Raw genomic sequence first — 20,407 nt, 5'->3', positions numbered from 1 at the left:
CATTTCTTAGAAGCCTTCGGTCTTCCTGCTCCACGACCAGTCCTTCCTTCGGCCCAGCACGCCAAGTGCAGCAAAAGGGTCATCTTTCTTCCGGGCATACTCTAGAATGTCTTCAAATAACCAAGCCCAGTCTTTTATCCAGACCAGCAACACATGCGCAACAACATAGCCATGTCTTCCGACTACCTTCCTGGCTGGTGTTCGGTTGTTGGTTGCTGGGTTAGCCCTTTGATTATTTTTTGAAAATTTTCAGCAACGTCTTCCAAAACAAGTGAAACACTTTGCATTCGTTCTTGCTGTTTATTTGAACCATGACAGCAACATTGTGATTTTCCAAGGCCTTTTCTAGTTGGCTGCCTTGTATTATGTTGACCCGCGACCGAGGGGCACTTTGCTGGACCGAGAAAGTGTGCAAGATAATGACACGTTCGTCCCTTGTCTCAAGCACCAAAGGTGGGTCATAAAAATCTGATTCTTGGACGGGTTCTTGAACGAGTTCTTGGACTTCTTGCTGATTAGCCGGGGCCATGAACAATCTGGATTTGCACCTATGATTGGGCTCCCATTTTGTGCTCGGCCAGACCGTGCTAACAATGCATGGTTTGGGCAGCAGCGGCGGTTTGGCGTTGTACAAGGGCCTGCGACCGAATCGCAGCAAGAGATCTTTCTTAAATTTATGCCACGTCAATGCTTCCATATGGTTGCGATTCTGCAAATATGATTCATGCCACGTTCTTGCCTCTTTTGAGAAGTGAGTGCGGACAATGTCTAGCTTTGTGACATCATTCGTCTTGCTCTCCCTAAATATTTGCTCGGCAAATAAGAGCCAGCCCTCCAAATCAGTCCCATCAAATTCAGGAATATCAATATTTGTGAGCCGGGTTGGAGAAAAGTGGTAAGAAGCAATAACATAGGGTCGGGTGTGGGGATCTTGGCCATTATTTAACGCACCTTTTTTAATGGCTGTCAAGCTTTTTCCAGCAGCATACCTTCTGTCCATATTTTGCTGAAAGGCATTGTGTAAGGCAGCCTGTTCGGTCGAGTGTTGTTGTAGGGCAACATTCATCGAGGCATATTGTTGAGTCAGCCCTTCGAGTAGGGTCTTAATATCATCCATCTTTGCTGCTATCTGGTTTCTTTCATTTGAGAATCGTCTTGCTCTGATACCAAGAATGTTACGACTTGTTTCGTAAGGTGTGTTTTGGGTTCAAGAATCACGTTCTTGATCTATAAGACCGGTGAAATTCTACAATCAAAAGGCAGCGGAAGGTTTTCGATAGAGAATTTAGGGGGAAGGGATAGAAGAATCAAGGGTGCGAAGAGAATTACTGTTGGTCTATACCAAACAGTCCATAGTAAATAATAATAGATGAATATGGCAGAAGTTCATATCTTCATTATTCCATTCATGGGTCCTTGGGGAAGAAAGATCAGCCTTATATAGGTGATGTCTTGCCCCAAAATATTCGGTTACAACAATAACTAGAAAATAACAGAATTCAGTTTGTAAAGTAGAAAAGGAAAGCAAAACAAAATAATAAAACAACAAAACAGAAATCTGGCCCATGTGCACACTAGGACCGAGACCGGGTGCCGGGGAACGTTGCTGGAATTTATTCTAGGACCGAGGCCTTGATTTTAGACCCTAACACATTATTAACCTCTCTTTCAATTATTTCGTCCTAAACTACAATAGATGAAGGATTAGCTGAAACTGTCAAGCATCTGTTGGCTCCTCAAACCATATAAATCGCCGAAATCACTTCCTAGGACTATCGGATGTTTCTTCGAACCATATGAAGTATTTACAACTCATCAAAGACTTGTAATAAAAACTTCTTCGAATATAACTTTTATTCTCTCGTGGTTCTTCAAACCACAAAAGTACCCCATTTTTGGCCTTGAATCAAGACATGATTGAAACATAGGGTCGTTAACCAAGACTATAAAATACATCAATGATCAATGATCACGATTGTATGCATGTCAATTCCACTTTCTTTACGTTACTCACCGTTATTGGATCTTGTTTTCCAATACCAATTTTGGGAATTGCAAAAAAATAACGGACATATTTTCATTACCGCACATCTCTTCTCCAAACCCGAAATCGTCGCATTTTGCCTCGTATTCTTGTTGAGTCTCCACTTTTTCTTCATCAACACTTATTCGTTTGGAGACTTGAGGAATTGGACTTGAGATCTTCAATTCGTCAAAGTTTCCAATGTTTTTTTCTCTAAAACATCCATAGATTGTTTAAGAACTCGCCCTTAACATTTTTATCTAACTGCATAATCACTTTCCATAAGCTTCAAACACATGTATTTTAGCTCATTTATTGTTTTGAGTTAGCTGGTACTTCCAAAGAGACCTTCTCTCAACAAGAACACCTTATTTGTTTATGTTTCACGGCCTTCAGTTAAATAATAAACAGCTTCACTCACTAATCAGCAAGCCACAACACTGATCTGAAAGAAGCTTCAACTTCCAATTACTGCAATCACAATTGAAGTCGGAATACTTCCAAAACCTCGGGGAGAACGGAATATGCCACTTCAGAACGATAAATTGATTGTCGTCTTTTCAAAGATCCACAACGACAGGTTGTCGACCCTTCAATCCACCACAACTACATTACGTATGTATCGGTATCGCGTGGCTGACCTTCAATCCGCCGTAGCTATTGGACGTAACATTCTACCAGTCAAAATCACGAGATCTTCGCGATTTGCGGTCTATAGGCGATGTGATTCGTCGACAAATCCACAATCCTCTTCCAATGATCCGCTACGCCGACTACTTCTGATCAATCTAAGATGACTTGCTGATGGTAAATGCGACAATGTTGATGGTAAAGCTGCTTTGAATGGTAATCTGGAATGTTGTAAGCCCAATTTTCCTATGTCAACCGATCTCTTAGATGATGTTGTTTTGTTTATATTCTACACAAATGTGGTTAGTCTTTACTTTTATTACACTCAATGTCCTTTATATATCACACATTTCTAATGTAAACCACAAGTCAATATCTGAATAATATTATCACTCCACTCTCAAGAACTCAATTTCTACAAGTAGGCTTCCCAACCACATACTTCAATCATACCATTAGGCTTTCCAACCGCCCTCTTTCCTCCACGGGACGAGCCTAGTTTAATATTTCGAAACTCCCCTCTCAAATTAGGTGGTAAATTTCAGCTTAAACAAGGAGACTTGGGAGATCTTGAATCAACTTAGAAAGAGTGGCTTTGGAGATGAACGTTGAACATAGGGCACATGTTAAACTGAACAGACAGTAGAGTCATGGAGTGTGTGCAGAATGACAACTGCTGAATCAACATAGTCGGCGCAAAAATGTATGTTAGAGGCACGACAATCAATGTATGCACAGGTGATGCCAAACCTTCGATTGTTAATCCTTCAGCCAAAATCTGAAATGAACTCTAACCTTCTTATGTGAGCCAATTTGAGATGCCCTAGCCAAATGGTCCTTTGTAGTTTAAATTTCTTCGGGATGAACCTGAAATAACTTTTTTTTTTCATGATCTATTTGGAACTGAATCTGAAACCTGAAAAACATATACAGCAACTTAGTTGTCGCAACAAGAAATACGAGTATCTATTACTCTAGAGGTGATGATACTTTAGGCTGACTGATTTTGTGACAAAACCTCGTGGGATGGTGATGATGCTCGTGGCTCTGTTTGGTTGCATCAGGGTATAAAATAAAAAAATGTAGAAATTTACAAGAGAGAAAATATGTTGAGAAATGTATGGCTTGTTTGCTTGTCTTCAGTAAATAAGAAGTATATTTTAAATAATGAAAGTTACATTTAAAGGAAAGGAAATGATTTAAACAATGAATCAATTAAAATCATATGGATTATAATTTATTTGACAACTACAAGCAAATTTCAATCAATTAGCAAATCAATTAGTCTAATTGATTTACTACGGGTAACATTCCATTTCGGAATTGTTTAACTTTTCATATTTCCTTCCACGGAAGATAGAGAGATAATTCTACACTACCTCTCAAGTTGGGTAATAGATGTTCAGATTGCCCAACTTGCCACATACATTCTCGAATCAACTTGGGAAGAGTTTTGATGGGAATGTTAGCCACTTTGGTAGCTATGAGAGTGGAGAGGGTGTTGTCGAGGGGATGAGATGTTGATGACAGCGAGTGACGGTTTGAATCGCCGGAGTGTCGCTGGATATTGATGACAGCGAGTGACGGTTTGAATCGCCAGAGTGTCGCTGGATGTTTATGGCAGCGAGTGACGGTTTGAATCGCCGAAGTGTCGCTGGATGTTGATGACAGTGAGTGACGGTTTGAATCGTTGGAGTGTCGCTAGATGTTGATAACAGCGAGTGACGATTTGAATTGCCGAAGTGTCACTAGATGTTGATGACAGCGAGTGACGGTTTGAATCGTCGGAGTGTCGCTGGATGTTGATGACAGCGACTGACGTTTGAATCGCCGGAGAGTCGCTAGATGTTGATGACAGCGAGCGACGGTTTGAATCGTCGGAGTGTCGCTGGATGTTGATGACAGCGAGTGACGTTTGAATCGTCGGAGTATCGCTGGAGGTTAATGACAGCGAGTGACGGTTTGAATCGCCGGAGTGCCGCTGGATGTTGATGACAACGAGTGACGGTTTGAATCGCCGGAGTGTCGCTGGATATTGATGACAGCGAGACGACTTTGAATCACCGGAATGTCGCTGGATTGATTTTATTTTTTGTAGGCAGACTATACCATTTAGTTGGACGATGATAATGTGTAGACAAAAGTCCGGGAAGAATCTATGGAGACACAAAGATGGACAGATTCGGCCGAGATATAAAGTGCAATTTTGAAATGATGTCCCACATGTTTAACATAGTGGGTGATAAAATAGAGATAAAAAATACTTAGGAAGTATGAGATAATATAATCATTTGAGTTCCCCTTCAATGGTTATTTCCACCATTGGAGTAGACAGCGGAAAATTGTGAACAAGTTTTTCAAGATGGAAAAACCTGCTCTGATACCATGTAGAAATTTGAGAGAGAAAATATGTAGAGAATTTTATTGCTTGTCTTCAGTACATAAGAAGTCTTATTTAAATAATGAAAGTTGCATTTACAGGAAAATAAATAATTTAAACAATGAATCAATTAAAATCATATGGATTATAATTGATTTGACAACTAGGAGCAATTCAATTAATTAGCAAATCAATTAGTCTAATTGATTTTTACTGATAACATTCTATTCTCGGATTAGCAAATCAATTAGTCTAATTGATTTGTTACTGATAACATTCCATTTTCGGAATTGTTTAACTTTTTATATTTCCTATCAATAAAGATAGAGAGATAATTCTAAAAAAATAAGGGTAGAAAAAAGCTAGAATAGATAGAATTGATGAGTAGGGCCATTGGTGGAAGTAGTAAAAGACAATTGGAAAGAGACTTAAAGCTTTGATACCATGTAGAATTTTGAAGAGGAGGATTTCTTCAAATATTTGGATGATAATAAGGGGCAACAATTTATAGTTAAAATTAGAAGATGCTAATTCATGATAAAAAAAAAACCTACCTAATAAACATAGATAACCTTCATGAGAAGACAAACCACCTTCCAACCACTTGATATAAATGGTTCTTGGGAAGGCAAAAGGGCTTTAAGTTGAACCTAGTTTGATAATTCCACACAATTGTTTATGCCAAATCCAATGTAAATTATATTCAGCTACCATAAATCTGTCAAATGATTTACATGAACTTTGAGTATCATAGTTTGCATGAGAAGTTTCAAACACACTGGACATTGTCTTGGCCATATGTAGATCTTTCATTACATAAAGCCAAATGAACAATTTTAGAGCTCCTGCACTGAACTATAAAAACAATACCATGATAAGTTGGGGGCAAATTTCTCAGCAAGAATAGCAGCTTTTAGTGATAACTCTTCACGAATTGCAAATTCTGCAGTGCCGAGGTACTGAAAGGAAAAGAAACAATGTTGGTATACAAGTACAATGTTTCTAGAAACATTTCAGGCCATCAATGTATTGAAGGTCGGAGTAAACTAAAAACTAGTAGTTCTCCTAGTGACTCTTACCTGCAATAATTCTTCAACTATGTCCTTCGCATTTGAAACGTCGCACATGCCATATAGCAGATCTAGAGCTCGTCTTCTTATGCTGATGAGTGCAAATTTATGATCAATATCAGTGAAGACAGCAGTCTAAATCCAGAAATAAGCAACTATAGCTGTGAGCTTATAACTGGGAAGAGGAACATGATTGGCCAACAAACCGATATATCCAATTGTGTACCACCTAAATATTAAGGCCAGTTTAACATGAATATCACTTAAAAAGGAAAATCAGTTAATTCCGCAATTTCTTCCCCATTCTTAATTGCTGATGAGACACCATGATTACTAAAAATTGTCAAATAACAGACCAATGCATCACTAAACAAGATGAACAAAAGGCATGGGAAATAGCTTTCTGTCATAAAGTGTAGGACATGCAGAGTTTTGTCTGTAGCACTTGAATTCCCCATACCAGGTACCTCCTGGATGCAGGATGACAACTATGGATCACATTTACCCACAAGCTTAGAAAGCGACGTGAAGGATCTTTAATCAAGTTTGAATGCCTAAGAGAAATTGACAGTAACCTCCCTACCCCCTCCTAGAGGCCCTAAGCAGCCCACAAAAAGAAACAGATATATTGTGGGTATATGGAGGAGTTATTAATAAAAAGTAAAGTTGTTTAAAGAACAAGAGTAGTGCACAAAATTTTGTATTGAAACATAAGGAACGAAGTTGAAATGGAGACAATTAGTATAGTATCAAAAGTACATAAAACCACCAGAAATAACTAACAAAGCTGTAGTATCATTAAACGTTACATAAAAACATCAGCTCATAAAAAAAATCAAGTCTAACGATACTTGAAGCAGAATTATATCACCTAGGCAGGATTGCATCTAGAACTGACCTGATGTCTGGATCCTTTAATGAGGTGATGATCTGTGCTTGATGTCTTTTGATAATCTCTTGCAGATCTGTAACCATCAACATCCTGGTCATATTCTCCTACATGAATTTCCACATCATGCAATCAGAGGGAAGAAACAGCAGAAGAACCTTTGTAGTCTAATATCAACAACTCTAATCAATAAAGGTCAATATTTGTATCTTACCAGACCAAGGTATCGAATATTAGGCTCACGAACAGCTATAAATTTCCCAAGCAATGCAACACATTGAGACATCATTTCCTTTTCAGCATCCAGATGCATGACCTGTCCACAATTTAGCAGTTATCATAAATCTGCTTCTCATTTCTATTTTTGTGATCTAAAATACAGGTAAAAAGAGATAATATCATTAGTGTGAATGACCAAAACATAGCCTAAAAGTTTGACAAAGAATCAATTTTGTCAAGCTAACCTTATATAACATCATCTTAAACTCTTCAGAAAATTATGAAATTATAATCATGCCTGTTTTCCTGTTATGCTTAAAAGAACAGAAACTTACAAGAGAAAGAGCTTCAAAGAGAACTGCATGGGATGCATTGTTTTTGTTGACATTTTTCACAACATCAGTTCCCATGAGAATCCTTTGCAGAACCTAAATCAGAAAAATGTGTCCTTTAGATTGTTGAAACTAAGTAAGAATGCAGTAGCTATAGAGGCCAAAATAGACCTCAAACAATGATTTTCTGCTGCTAGGATCCTCAACGACTGGGAAATACTGAAGAGCTCTCATCGTCTTAACCTGAAATTACAAAACCAGTAAGCTCCAACTATCTGTAAATCATATGTATAGTATCAAGAAGTAAGAGTTTAATCACCATAGCTAATATACTTCCCATATTCACCTTATTGTTCCAAACATCTATAGATGATGTTAAAAATTGAAAACTCTGGCCTAGTTTTGTTAAATGCGATTACTTTCATTAAATGATATCATTTGGACCTCTAATTAAATTTATTAAAAGCCCAAATGGTCAGAAAATACATATTAATCCGCTATTTTATCTTAGTGTTTTATATTATACTTCATAAATACTTTTTAAACACAAAATCAACTAGATTCAGAATCATTGTCCAACTCAAGGAGCCCCTATTTGTAGCAGTAAAATAAAAAAGAGTAATGATGTTTGATAGTCTACAAGCAGCTAATTACTGACATATTGAGTTAAATGCAAACAACATTTTCCTGTCTGAAGACCAAAATCCTTTAGCAGAGAAAGCAAGGAACAGCAAGCATTTTTGGAGTACCTAAATCAACAATTCCGCATCTAAGAATTTGGCTTCTCTAAATGGATTTAACAGCATGCACAAATTTCATCGAGTACAGATACAAAGTTCTACAAACCTGAAGCCAAGGTGATGGTATCCCATAATACGTGTATTCTTGTGGAATATCCTGGTTCCTAGCAAGTCTTTCCAATACCTTCACACATTTGGGTAAACAACTCCAATAGGCATCATAATTATTTGACACTAATGCAACAAGAAGGCTCATTGAAGATGTCAAAACACCCAGATCACGTTCATCTAATAGTTGTGCCATCCGATCTGACCTGTAAGATAAACCCAAAGAAGAAAAACAAAACAAAAAAATTCTAGCACAAGTCAAAAGTTATTATGATTGAATAAGAACTTTCGACCATAGAACATAATCTGCATACCAGCCATCTACATTGACAACATCGGGGTTTTTTCTAAAGAGACGAAGAAGACATAGTGCTGCCTTTTTCCTCACAAGTGGTCGGCAACTACTAGATATCTGAGTAAAAGGAGTCAGTTATTGCTATCAACAACTCCAAAGACAATAAGTGTATATTTTTTCTTACAATAATTTTCTGAACATCTGGTGCTAATGATTCAGCAAATTCTCTACCACCAATATTACCAACCTGAGGAAAAGATAATAAAATTTATAAGGCTATGATAGTACTACATCCAGCAACTGAGCTTGGTTATAATTTTCAAATAACCATCATTTAGCAAGTCTCAGAATCGTAAAAGTAAACAACACATTGATGTAGCAAGCCAAAGTGAAACTCTATGCAACATATATAATACTTTACATACACTTTGGAACATAACACGTGAACCAGAATATCAAGATGGGCTATATGAACCATACCAGTGTAAGTGCTAGGCATTGGAAAGTTTCGTTGCGGCCAATAATGTCGTTGCGGACAGTATTAATTGCCAATCTCAAAAAATCATGATTCTCATTGAGTAGACATGACGTTACAATATAACCAACCTGCAGGATTTGAATGATGAAAGAAGTTAGTTTGCAAAGTAGAAACTCTGGAAATTCAGCATACGCAGAGTTCGTGGAGGCTCTCTTCAATACAATGTTAATTCGAAAGAAAAGAGAATATAAACTCTGGAGATAAATATAGAAATACATCTACAAACAATTGTATGCATGTTCTGTTAAAATTTGTGAAGAAAAAGATGTAAACTGAAAATTGTATTATTGAACTTATTATCCAAACTATTACATCTCCTTAATATAGTAATATAGGAGTTTCACAACTAACTAACTACATTTAATAAACTAACTAACAAGTATTAAAACTAATTAGTAGTTCTTTTCGAATAAAGGGTTAACTTTTCATTAATGAGAAAATTGTTGTGAATGCGAGAAACATTCAAAAGAAACAAAAATAACTGTAAAAGAAAAATGGAACACAATTACAGAAAATTAGATTCCAATAAGTTCAAAGAAGTCTCATCCGTTGCATATTTCTTTTTTCTTGATAGTTGCGATAGTAAGAAGAAAGAAGTCTTTGATCTTAGCAATGCCATCCTTTTTCCCTTGAAAGATTCTACAATTTCTTTCTTTCCAAATAAACCATCACATAATAGTTTTAATCTAACTAATTAAGCTGTTATTATTATTTTTACATCTTCCCTCAAGGAGAAACATAGTAGAAACAAAGTTTCACCTTGACAAAACAAGTCGACGAAACATCAAGCTATAATTATGTAGCCATATTGTCTTTAGCGAGCCCAATTCAGTGCGCTCTATTTATTTTTCAGCTACTCAATATAGACAGCCCATTTTTTTCGGCTACCAGCTTTCAACCTTTGTAGCTTTAGTTTTTTTTCAAAGAAGTCAATTTAGCATTCTTCTTGGTATTAATGAATCGTATCGACAAACCTCATTTTTTCGGCGATTACAAAGGAATCTTACTCTACGGTTTGAAGAATATCCAAAAACTCATTTTGATTCGACAAAACCGTCTTCGCATCGACAAAAAAAATTTAAAGAAGTCATTTTAGCATTCTTTCATTTTTATCGATGTCAGTAAAGCTGGCCTCTCAGATGGCTCAGCAGACCAACACCTCTCCATCAGCTGTTTTTAAACTTCATTTCTTTATTTCTCCTTAACCCAATTTTCATCTGCAACTTCAAAATAAACTGATGAATGGCAACAATTATGGATCCCAAGTTACCCTTAGATTCCACATCTTTGTTTCCATTCATGTCCTTCTTTTCTGCCGTGTAAACGCCGAACTATGGATTTTGCTTTTGAGCCATACTCTAAAATGGAGATTGTCTCGTGCATCTCATTTGGTGGGTTAGCGAACAATACCATCAAGATCTTCGGCTTATCATCTTCGAAATAATTCTGCAACATCATGGTTAACTTAGTGTCTCTGAAAAGGATATGAAAATCTCCATTAGCTATGGACTCAACCACTCTTTTCAAAGAGGTGTTTCCTTTGTTGATCCTTGCAGTATACATTTTTTGCTTCAAACCCTGTTTTCAGAGCCTCGCATGTCTAGAAGCATAAGTCATCCCCCCACGGTTAGAACATCAAGAATGATCATGCAATGACTTCTGGAACTTGTGTCATTGCAAAAAATGCCCCTTCACAATCCTCCTTTTCTCAACCTTTAGGATTTCTTTTGAGATCTTTCCAGCTTTTATTCCAAAGTTATAAGTTGCATTATTTGTCTTTTTCCCATAATTTCAAGTCTCACCTTTGAAGAACATTCCTTAGACCACCTAAGACTGAATCCACCACCTCCATGACAATTGATTCTTCCTTCATCAAAATCTTGATCTTCACACTGATCTTGATTATTATTAATCATAATATTATTGTCGATCTTCTTTATTAATAATAATAGAATAAAGTCCTCCACCAGCAGCTTGTTCCACCCACCGGCAGAGGCTGCAGAAAAACTCTAAGATCTCTCAAACTTGGAGCTCTGATAACATATTAAAATTCGTGAAGAAGAAAATGTAAACTAAAAATTGTATTATTGAAATTATTATCCAGAAAGATTTGATTTCAATTAGAATTTGGTTATTCTCGTACATACGAGGATCCCCGTTAAGCATACAATTACATCTCCTTATATAGGAGTTTCACAACTAACTAACTACATTTAATAAACTAACTAACAAGTATTAAAACTAATTACTAACTAATTAACAGTTATTATTATTTTTACATGTTCATTCAGAAATAACTACAAACAATTGTATGCTATTTCTACTTTTCTTCCTATTTAACATTTATCTCTACCTGTACATATGTGGAGCAAAGCACCCATCTGTTACATTGAAAAGTAAATACATAAATATCTAACCAACTTCAGACAAAGATAGATTTGAAATCCAATGAAGATAGAAGTTGTCACTCTCAATTACACAAAGTACCTGTTATAAGGAAATGAAGAATAAATAAAAGTAACTTAAATTTGAAAATATTTTTAGACAATGATGATTAGCTTATATTTGATTATTGGTGTATAAATAAATGTCACATAAAATTTATTTGGATACACAATACCTTGACTTGTGGCTCGCACTCTTTGGAGCCACTCGGTGAACACTCATATTCCCCCATGAATTAAAATTAAAAGATTTAACAAATTTGATATTTAAGGAGATTTCACATAAAAACGCAAAACCGCAGATTGACAAAACAGGTCAAATTTATATTACCAAATTGAAGAGCTCGACGAGAGGAATCCAAAGTCTTTAAAATCAATACAATCGGACGTTGGATGATCCGCCACACAATGTTTAAATTCAATTTTTAAAAAAATGAACCTGAGCCATTTTGACTAACAGTCACGCACTCTTTTTCTTCTTTCTCTCTTTCTTTTTTTTTTTCTTTTTTTTTTGTGTTGTTAGAGACAAGCCCAAAACAATAGCCATGTGGAAAGTTGATCCCATGTCATCCCAATATTTTGACCAACAAAAACCGGCTAACTTACTGTGCTCTCACTCGTGTCTCTGTTTAAGTCAATGGAAACTCGAAGGCTAAAGACATGAAGTGTACAAAGAAACCTTTTTATCCCATTTTTTTCTTCCTTCACTCTTTTTTATCTCAAATTTCATCATTTCATTATCTCTGGGCACATAGGATAAACACTAGCTTATTTTCTCTCAGAATACAAACCCCGTTAAATGCACACACTTTCACTCCTTTTTCCATCACACAACAAAGACTTACACAGCATCCTAACTCTCTCTCAACATCTTCCTTGTTTCAATTATCGGCTTTGCTCTGTTGGGTAAAAACTTTAAAAGACAAGCATGACTCTGTCGTCTAGCTAATTCAAAAACTGGTACTGTGGGGAACTTTTTGAGCTTTTCGTTGAACCTTAATCGAATGGCCAAGCTAAGAAGAATCGAATCATCGCCGGCCTTAATTTAATTAAGTTAAGGCTTTCTTTCTTTCCTAGATTAGATGAAGGGAATCCGCAAGTAGAAATAAGAGCATTAGGGAGGGACTGCAGTTGTCGACTCTGGACGAATGGTTTTATGTGAAGAAGAGGGGTAACTTTTATAAAGAATCAGCTCCGTTACAGTTGGGAAAGCGCTCTGTCATTCTCACATTCAAACGTTCTAAATAACTGTAGAAACAATCAAACTATATTTATTTCATTCACTAATTTTTTTTCAATATATTAGATATTTTAGGGATTTTAATTTACCATAATATACATAATTACAGAAATAAGAAGAGAAATGAAGTCTCAGAAAAGAAAAAGACCTTTTATAATAAATGATTTCATATCATATTAATAAAGTAAGGTATTTATAATAATAATAATAATAATAACAATAGCTGCTTAATAATTATAGTTGTTGGCTATTATGAGTTATATTCTAGTTACAATTTAAGAAGATAATAATACTTCATTTATCTACTAACTACCAGTTAGATTCTTTTCATTGACGGCACATGCTTTGAACCCCACATCAGTACTTTCCTTTGAATTTAATTTTTTTTTTTAATAAAGGATAAACTTTTCATTAAAAAGAAAAATGTAGTGAAGGCTAGAAGCATTCAAAAAGAAACAAAAAGAACTCAAAATGAAGAAGAACAAAATCCAAGAAAATTAAATTCAAATAAGCACAAAATCAAAGAAAACAATATTTCAGCTCAAAGAAGTCTCATCTGTTGCATATTCATATCTTCTTGATAGTTACATAAAGAGAATGAAGTCTTTGATCTTAGCAATGTCATGCTTTTTCCCTTAAAAGATTCTACAATTCATTTCTTTTCAAATAGACCACCACATAATTGACCACATAATTGAGACACATAATTGAGACAATTGGCTTCCACCGTTATACCTTTGAATTTAATTCTGATATGATGTACATCTGTTGTGACCCGCTTTAATCTTTAAGTGTTCTTCCTCCATACTCATAATTGAAGAATTTATATATTTTAAGGATTTTGATTTATCTTAATTTAGCAAAATCAACTATACACTAATATAAATAGATATAACAGTGGCATCCTTACACAAGACAAACTCAAAAATAAGGGATTCCAAATGGGTTCTTTGTGAAAGTTCTGAGGAGACAACCAACCAACTTCTCTTGAATTGTCACATGACAAAGGAAATTTGGTCTCTTATCCAAAATATCCTTAATCTCCGATAGGAGATGCCACTAACGGTGGAGAATGTTGAAAAAAATGGAATGACTGGAGCACTCCAAACAACATTGGTACAAGTTGGAAGTCTCCAAATTATGTGGTGGTCTATTTGGAAAGAAATAAATCGTAGAATCTTTCAAGAGAAAAAAATCAAAGGTTTCATTCTCCTTACTCTCACAACTATCAAGAAGAAAAGAATATGCAACGGGTGGGACTTCTAACTTCTTTGAGCTTATTGGAATCTAATTTTCTTTGATTTTGTTCCCTTTTCTTTTTCGGTTCTTTTTGTTTCTTTTTTAATGCTTCTCGCATTCACAACAATTTTCTCTTTAATGAAAAGTTTACCCTTTAAAAAAATGTATAACCTATTATGAGAATAATATATCAAGTTTCACTCTATTTAGAAATTTCTACGTAGTATCAAAGAAGGCTTGTTTTGTTGTTCTCGAGTACATCATTGACATTTTTGGCCAGAGTAGCCATTGGAGGAGGGCTCTAATAGTACTATTACCTTATTTTTGTCCCTACATAAACCAAACAAAAAATCAACCTAATTACTCTTCCTTGATACCTTCAAGTTTTTCAACAGTTACCTTTATCTCCCGAGAAATTGTGGATCGAAGTACTCTTGTTCTTCAAGAGAATTGAGGAAACTCTATGCTAAAAGGCTATCAAATTCCTTTGTCTCCCAGATTTGGTGAAACCTATCACCAACAAACATCCTTTGGTGCCATCTTGAAGGAAACTCAACGTCGCATCTCACTCCCCTCGTCAATCGAGTATCATCACCATCAAGATCTTGTCGCTTAATGCCACCGATACGTCGGACCTCACCTACACAAAGCCATCAATCTTCGTCTCTTATTTATTCATAAGTTGATGGTTGCGGCGACATGACACGCATCTCTAGGCCTCCACACATGTTATTTAGGCCATTCAACTTTGGGCCTTAATTTTCATCTCAGAAGATTCAAAACAAGCCAAATTTGAGCCTCAGTTTTGGGACAAAATCATCCGTCCAAATCAATTTGTGGCCGAATCATGGAACAACCGAAGTCTTGCCATCACCTCCGCAGATATTTCGGTGCCTTCCCTTTGTGATTCTTTAGCCTCAACTATGTCAATCTAGAGGTCATTCTTACTCTCAACGTCTTATTTACGTTTGTTTAAAAAGCATGTATTAAGACAGAACATAAAACACATCAATCCTGAATTTTGCATGTACTTAGAACGGCTAGACTAGAAACGCCATAAATATCCCGCTCACTTAATCATATGTGCATAAGTCAAACCTTTTAAACTAGGTAGCAACTCCAAAAATCAAAATGAATTTTCAATGCAACCTATACGAATTACTAATTACTTCTTGCTTTGTTCTGAGGGCAGATTTTGTAAATACTTTACACATATTGAGCTTGCACGGGTCCCAATATAGTATAACCCATGTTACTTGTTTCTTATCAAATATAGTTTGGTTGTCAACTTGATTTGATTTTTCTGTGTAAGAGCCATTTTTCTTCTATATGTTTCCATCTCGTCATGTTGGACTATTTCAATCTTTGGTTATAAGATCTCTTTGTGCATGTAGCAGACTATATTTTGCGTACCAATGAGTCTAATTTTGCATTTACTAATAACTTGAAGGATGCCATGCATTATTGTTTTGCTTTGATGAGGATGGTAATGTGGTTTGATTAATTTAAGATATCTACCAAGATTACCAGCATAAGTTAGAGAAAAAGGGTTATTTAGGTACTTCTATAATTAGGCAATACATCTTCATCAGCTATAATCACATGATAATCTGTGCACAATAATGGACCCATATCTTTATATTAATTTTTTTTGTTAAAACAGGATTATTCGACCGATTACGTGAAACCTTCATTTAAGTGCAAAGACAAAAAGCATTTACAAACCCATCAAAAACAAACATACAAAATTCTGTCACGGTCAAATCCTTACAAATACATCAACCAACAATTTAAAACAAAAGACTAAAAACACTGTCTACAAAATGTTTGTTTAAATTAGATGAACAGATACACTTTAATTGACGGTGGACTTTCTTTCTAGAGAGAACCAGATAACTGCTAAAACAAAACGTTTATAATTTTGTACACAATGTTCTTGGCGTTTGTAAATCTTGTTTAACTTGTAGTTTTAAAGAAAATATTATGCCGCCCCTATATTTCTTACATTTGAGAAGCAACTCATGTGATAACAAAAGAACATTATTAGTATTCTCTACATTGAGAGTGATTATCATGGTTCATTTGCTTTAACATTCAGGACTGTTGTAGGGATTTTGTGACAATCATTAAGTGACATGGTATATCAGGATTTATCAGATGAAGAACAGTAGGGAACCATGGATATATGAAAAGTGATGTCAAAACATTCCAAATTTTTATGTTGTCTATAGTATAAGATTGACAAGATTATTAGCAAATCAGATGGTACTTTACCTGTTTTTCTGGATACTTTGGGGCAGATATTAAAGAAACAGCTTCCATATGACCAAAATCTACATCATAACCAAGCATATAGATGTAAAGCATTTTCCAGACATATTTCTTCTTCTCATATGGTGTCATGCCCTGTCAAATTAACAAAAACTTTTTATTCGAAGGGATGAATTAACAAACCTCTTCCTTTATTTGTTTTGTTTTGTAGCAATAAATCATCATTCACAAAATGAAGGACAAGTACAGATGCATCCATCTTCCTAAGGTTAATCATGAATGATATTCTCCACATAGGAACTCTAAAACTGATTGTGAAGGACAAAATATGAATGATCTGCTTAAACCATGAAATACCAAATTGTAGAATATACACAGAAAGCAAAGATATGAAAATCAATTTATATTGTAACTGTAGTTGTAGTTGTATGATTTTATTTTATTATCCCAATCACCCACCTTTCCACATTCCATAGAGGATCTCTCACATTTCATTGTTCACTGAGTTTATCAACCAAGTCAGCACAATATGGTTGTCAATCCTCCTTGATTGTATGTTGGGTCCCTTTAGTTAGGATACTTATCTCCTCCATGAGGCCACCATTTATCCTTATTTCAGAGTTGAACATGAGAACAAATCAGAACTATTTAGGATAGTTGTCTCATTTAGTTTGTAGTTGGTTATGGGAACATGAGAAGAGTGAGAGATGTTGTAGGGGTGACTGATGATACAAAAAGTATCTCCAAACCTGGTCATGGTGATATTCAAGAGATTGGCTACCAATACCACTTGGCTCTAATACCATACGCAAAGTGAATGGATTAAGTATGTGTATTATTCAAATAAATTGTCAGATTAAATATATGTGTTACTAACAGGATAAAGATAACTCCTGCAAACTAGGATACATATCTCTTAGTTGTGAATAGGCATAACTTTCAGTTTTACAAGATAATTAGTAAATAATACATAAATGATTGCGACTTTTGACCCAAGTGATTGGTATTATTTACGATCCATCAAGGATTTAAATTTGGCTCAAGTTTGATGAATACAGAATTCAATCAAGCTCGAGCTCAAATAGCTTGATATAGCTGAATTATAACCACCCCAAATTATCTACATGCCAGTATAGTGGATGTCAAGCCACATCCACTTTCCAAACTTAATGATGATTTTGCATTTCTTGTCAATAGCAATTACATATGAAGCTTATTAAGAAGAACAATTATAAAGGAAATAGTGTGAAATGGAGAGCAAGGAAGTAGATGTGACATGTTCCCCATCTAGTTGTATTCCTCTTCTACTAACTAGTTTGTTAGTATTTTCAAATTTGTAAGATGAAGTAGAAAAAAAGTGTTCTCCATAAGCATCCATTATTCATAGCCATAATGCTCACTTACCATTGTGTCTTATGTCTCTTTCTTATTAATATGGTTAGCGAACCCCTAGATTATGCAATTGTCTTATGTCTCTTTCAGATGTGTGATTGTAATTTTGTTTCCCTCTCAATGGAATTTCCCTCTATTTAGGTTGTATAATTGGTAGCCGAGCCTCAATTCTCAGCAATTCTTTCTCAAATATATTCCATATGTTGATGTATGGGAAAAAGATTTGAGGCACTTTTTGCTATGATACGTTTAGCCCATTTCAATGTAAAGTAGTAAAAATGTTGCCTATTATGAGCATATCAAAAAATAAATAAATGTTAAGAGTTAGTACTAAGAAATATGAATAAATTTATTTATTTGATTAGCTATTGAAATATATGTTAGTAAAGCATCGATAAAGGCATGATGCATTTACTGGACAGACAGAAATAAGCATTAAGTTTTGGCATACTTGGCCTTATTTGTTGGGGAAGTGCAGAAATACAACATTCAATTAGCTGAAGTGCAGAAACTAACTTAAAACTTCCAGCTTTTCAACCTTTTCCCATAACATCCTATGAGCTCAATCATACTTGGAGAAAGTCGAGTTAAATATAATGAACAAGTGCTCCAGGGATGTCGTGAGAAACCCTAACCTTCTCATTTTTGAAACGGGTGCGAATGTTGCCAAGCTCTTTATCGACGCGCAGACGTTCATGCTCTTTGTTCTGACAATTCCGAACGTCGCTGATGAAAACAGCGAGACCTCTCATGCCTGACAACGCCATCGCCTCTCTGATTCAGCCAAGAGGACGCCGCAGATGTGGACAGGACGGCTGTTACTCGGCTGTGCTTTTCTCTCACTAGATCCTACCCGCCGTCTTTTGAGGGATCGACTTTACGAACGTAATGGAAGATCAATTGATGTGAAATTGTTGAGAGTCTGGACTGTTATGTTTGTGATCTAAAGAGAGATTAGAGGCATGTGTAAGGTGAAAGTGAGAATTTGTCTTCTTTTTTTCTATTTTTGAATACAACTTTCACCATTTTGCTTTTAGTTTTACTAACTCAATATTCTAATCTATGTTTCTTCTCTCTATATCCTAATTTCTTTTTCTTTTATTTTGAAATAATTTTCTTTTTAAATTTTGAATATTTTTAAGAGATCCTTTACAAAAAAAAATAAAGAAGGTTCTTACATTATATTGGGTCACAATTATAATTATTTTTAAAATAAAAAATAATTGTAAAAATAATATATTATATATTTAATATAAAAAATACAATTAAATGAGATAAAAATAATTTTAAAGAACAATAATTATAACCCCAGAAAACTCTGGTGGGCCGGAGTGGCTCGAGCTTCGATAATTTCAACTTTTATTTGCGTGTCAAGAATTTTTTTTTAAATAAAATTTTATTTTAAAAGATTTTAAATAATTCTAACTGCTTTTGAAATTAATTATAACAATAATTAATTTTGGCTCAAATTTAAATAATTTGGGGATTTAAAATTATGAAATAACAATTTGATTTATATGAAAAAATTCTGTTTTAAATTAATTAAAAATAATTAATTTAAGATTATTCATTTTGAGATAGAGTCGTCAGTTAATAAAAAAATACTTACATGTACAAACATATTTTTAGCTACAATTTCATTTTAGTTCAAGTTTTGTGATACTCGGGAAAGGGCTTTAGCGCTTCATCATTCGTACCCATTTAAAATGGTCTCTACTTTATAAATTTGGCTTTTGAAAATCAGTTATATAACATTTTATTTTAACCGATTATTCTTCTAGTTTTAGGCATTCATAAGTTTTAGCGCTATTTAAAAAATTGTAACAACAAATATTTAAATGCTAGTGCATGTTGTTGATGATGACTATGAGAAAAATACATGAAGAACATCAGTTTAAAAGGCATTAAGGTTTAGAAATAAATCCTAAAAAAGCTTTTGTCAAAATATTTTTTATGAAAATATCCCAAAAATATTTTGAAACAATTTTCAAATTTTTTTGGGATTTTTATAAAATGGTTTGAGGTTCCAAAATTTAAAAAAAAAATAGAATTTGAAAAGTGGAATCAGGCCTTAGGACCGGTGTCCTAGGTCCTGAGTTTGTTTTTATAGATCGGGTCGGTCGGACCTTTCGGTCCTGGCTAAAAAGCCTTGGTCGGGGTGTTAAGTACTCTTAGTCATTGGCTGGAACTCTTGGTTAGGTGCTATAATTCTCGGTTAGACGCCTCGGTTCAGGGTGGAAATCGTTCCTAAGTTCGGGAATTCTTAGTCGGGTGCGAAACTCCTCAGTTATAGGTCTTACTTCTCGGTAGGATGTAAAAATCATTGGTCGGACCTCTTGGTCCTAGATGAAGAACATCGGTCAGACCTCTTGGTCCTAGATGAAGAACATCGATCGGACCTCTCGGTCCTAGTTGAAATTTTTCGGTCAGACCTAAGGGTGTAAACGAGTCGAGCCGAGTACCATACTACCCGAACTCGACTCAAATTGCATTAAAAATACTCAAACTCGATCAAGTACCAAAATTTATACTAGAACTCAGCTCGGTTACAATTTGAGCTACTCGAACTCAAAAAATATATTTTTTTAATTAAAATT

General features: G+C 35.0%; 1 protein-coding gene across 3 annotated transcripts in view; it reads right to left on the bottom strand.

Moving 5' to 3' along the window:
- LOC124929472 (AP-2 complex subunit alpha-1-like) overlaps positions 1-18,777 on the bottom strand; it is a 29,231-nt gene extending 10,454 nt beyond the window's left edge. The window contains exons 1-12 of one of the 3 annotated variants that reach the window (XM_047469841.1): positions 18,446-18,777; positions 16,422-16,553; positions 9,167-9,292; positions 8,871-8,933; positions 8,706-8,803; positions 8,390-8,597; positions 7,715-7,786; positions 7,547-7,639; positions 7,207-7,308; positions 7,002-7,099; positions 6,113-6,194; positions 5,904-5,992 (exon numbers count right to left, since the gene is read on the bottom strand). In XM_047469841.1, the coding sequence (XP_047325797.1) occupies positions 5,904-5,992; positions 6,113-6,194; positions 7,002-7,099; positions 7,207-7,308; positions 7,547-7,639; positions 7,715-7,786; positions 8,390-8,597; positions 8,706-8,803; positions 8,871-8,933; positions 9,167-9,292; positions 16,422-16,553; positions 18,446-18,577 (1,295 nt within the window). In that variant the 5' untranslated portion in view covers positions 18,578-18,777. The remainder of the gene's footprint in view (positions 1-5,903; positions 5,993-6,112; positions 6,195-7,001; positions 7,100-7,206; positions 7,309-7,546; positions 7,640-7,714; positions 7,787-8,389; positions 8,598-8,705; positions 8,804-8,870; positions 8,934-9,166; positions 9,293-16,421; positions 16,554-18,445) is intronic. The other 2 variants (XM_047469842.1, XM_047469843.1) reach the window with 2 other exon arrangements.
- Positions 18,778-20,407: the final 1,630 nt, after the last annotated feature.

This window comes from Impatiens glandulifera, chromosome 3 (assembly GCF_907164915.1).
Source record: "Impatiens glandulifera chromosome 3, dImpGla2.1, whole genome shotgun sequence".
Taxonomy (NCBI): Eukaryota; Viridiplantae; Streptophyta; class Magnoliopsida; order Ericales; family Balsaminaceae; genus Impatiens; species Impatiens glandulifera.
This window is presented reverse-complemented; position numbering and strand designations above follow the sequence as displayed.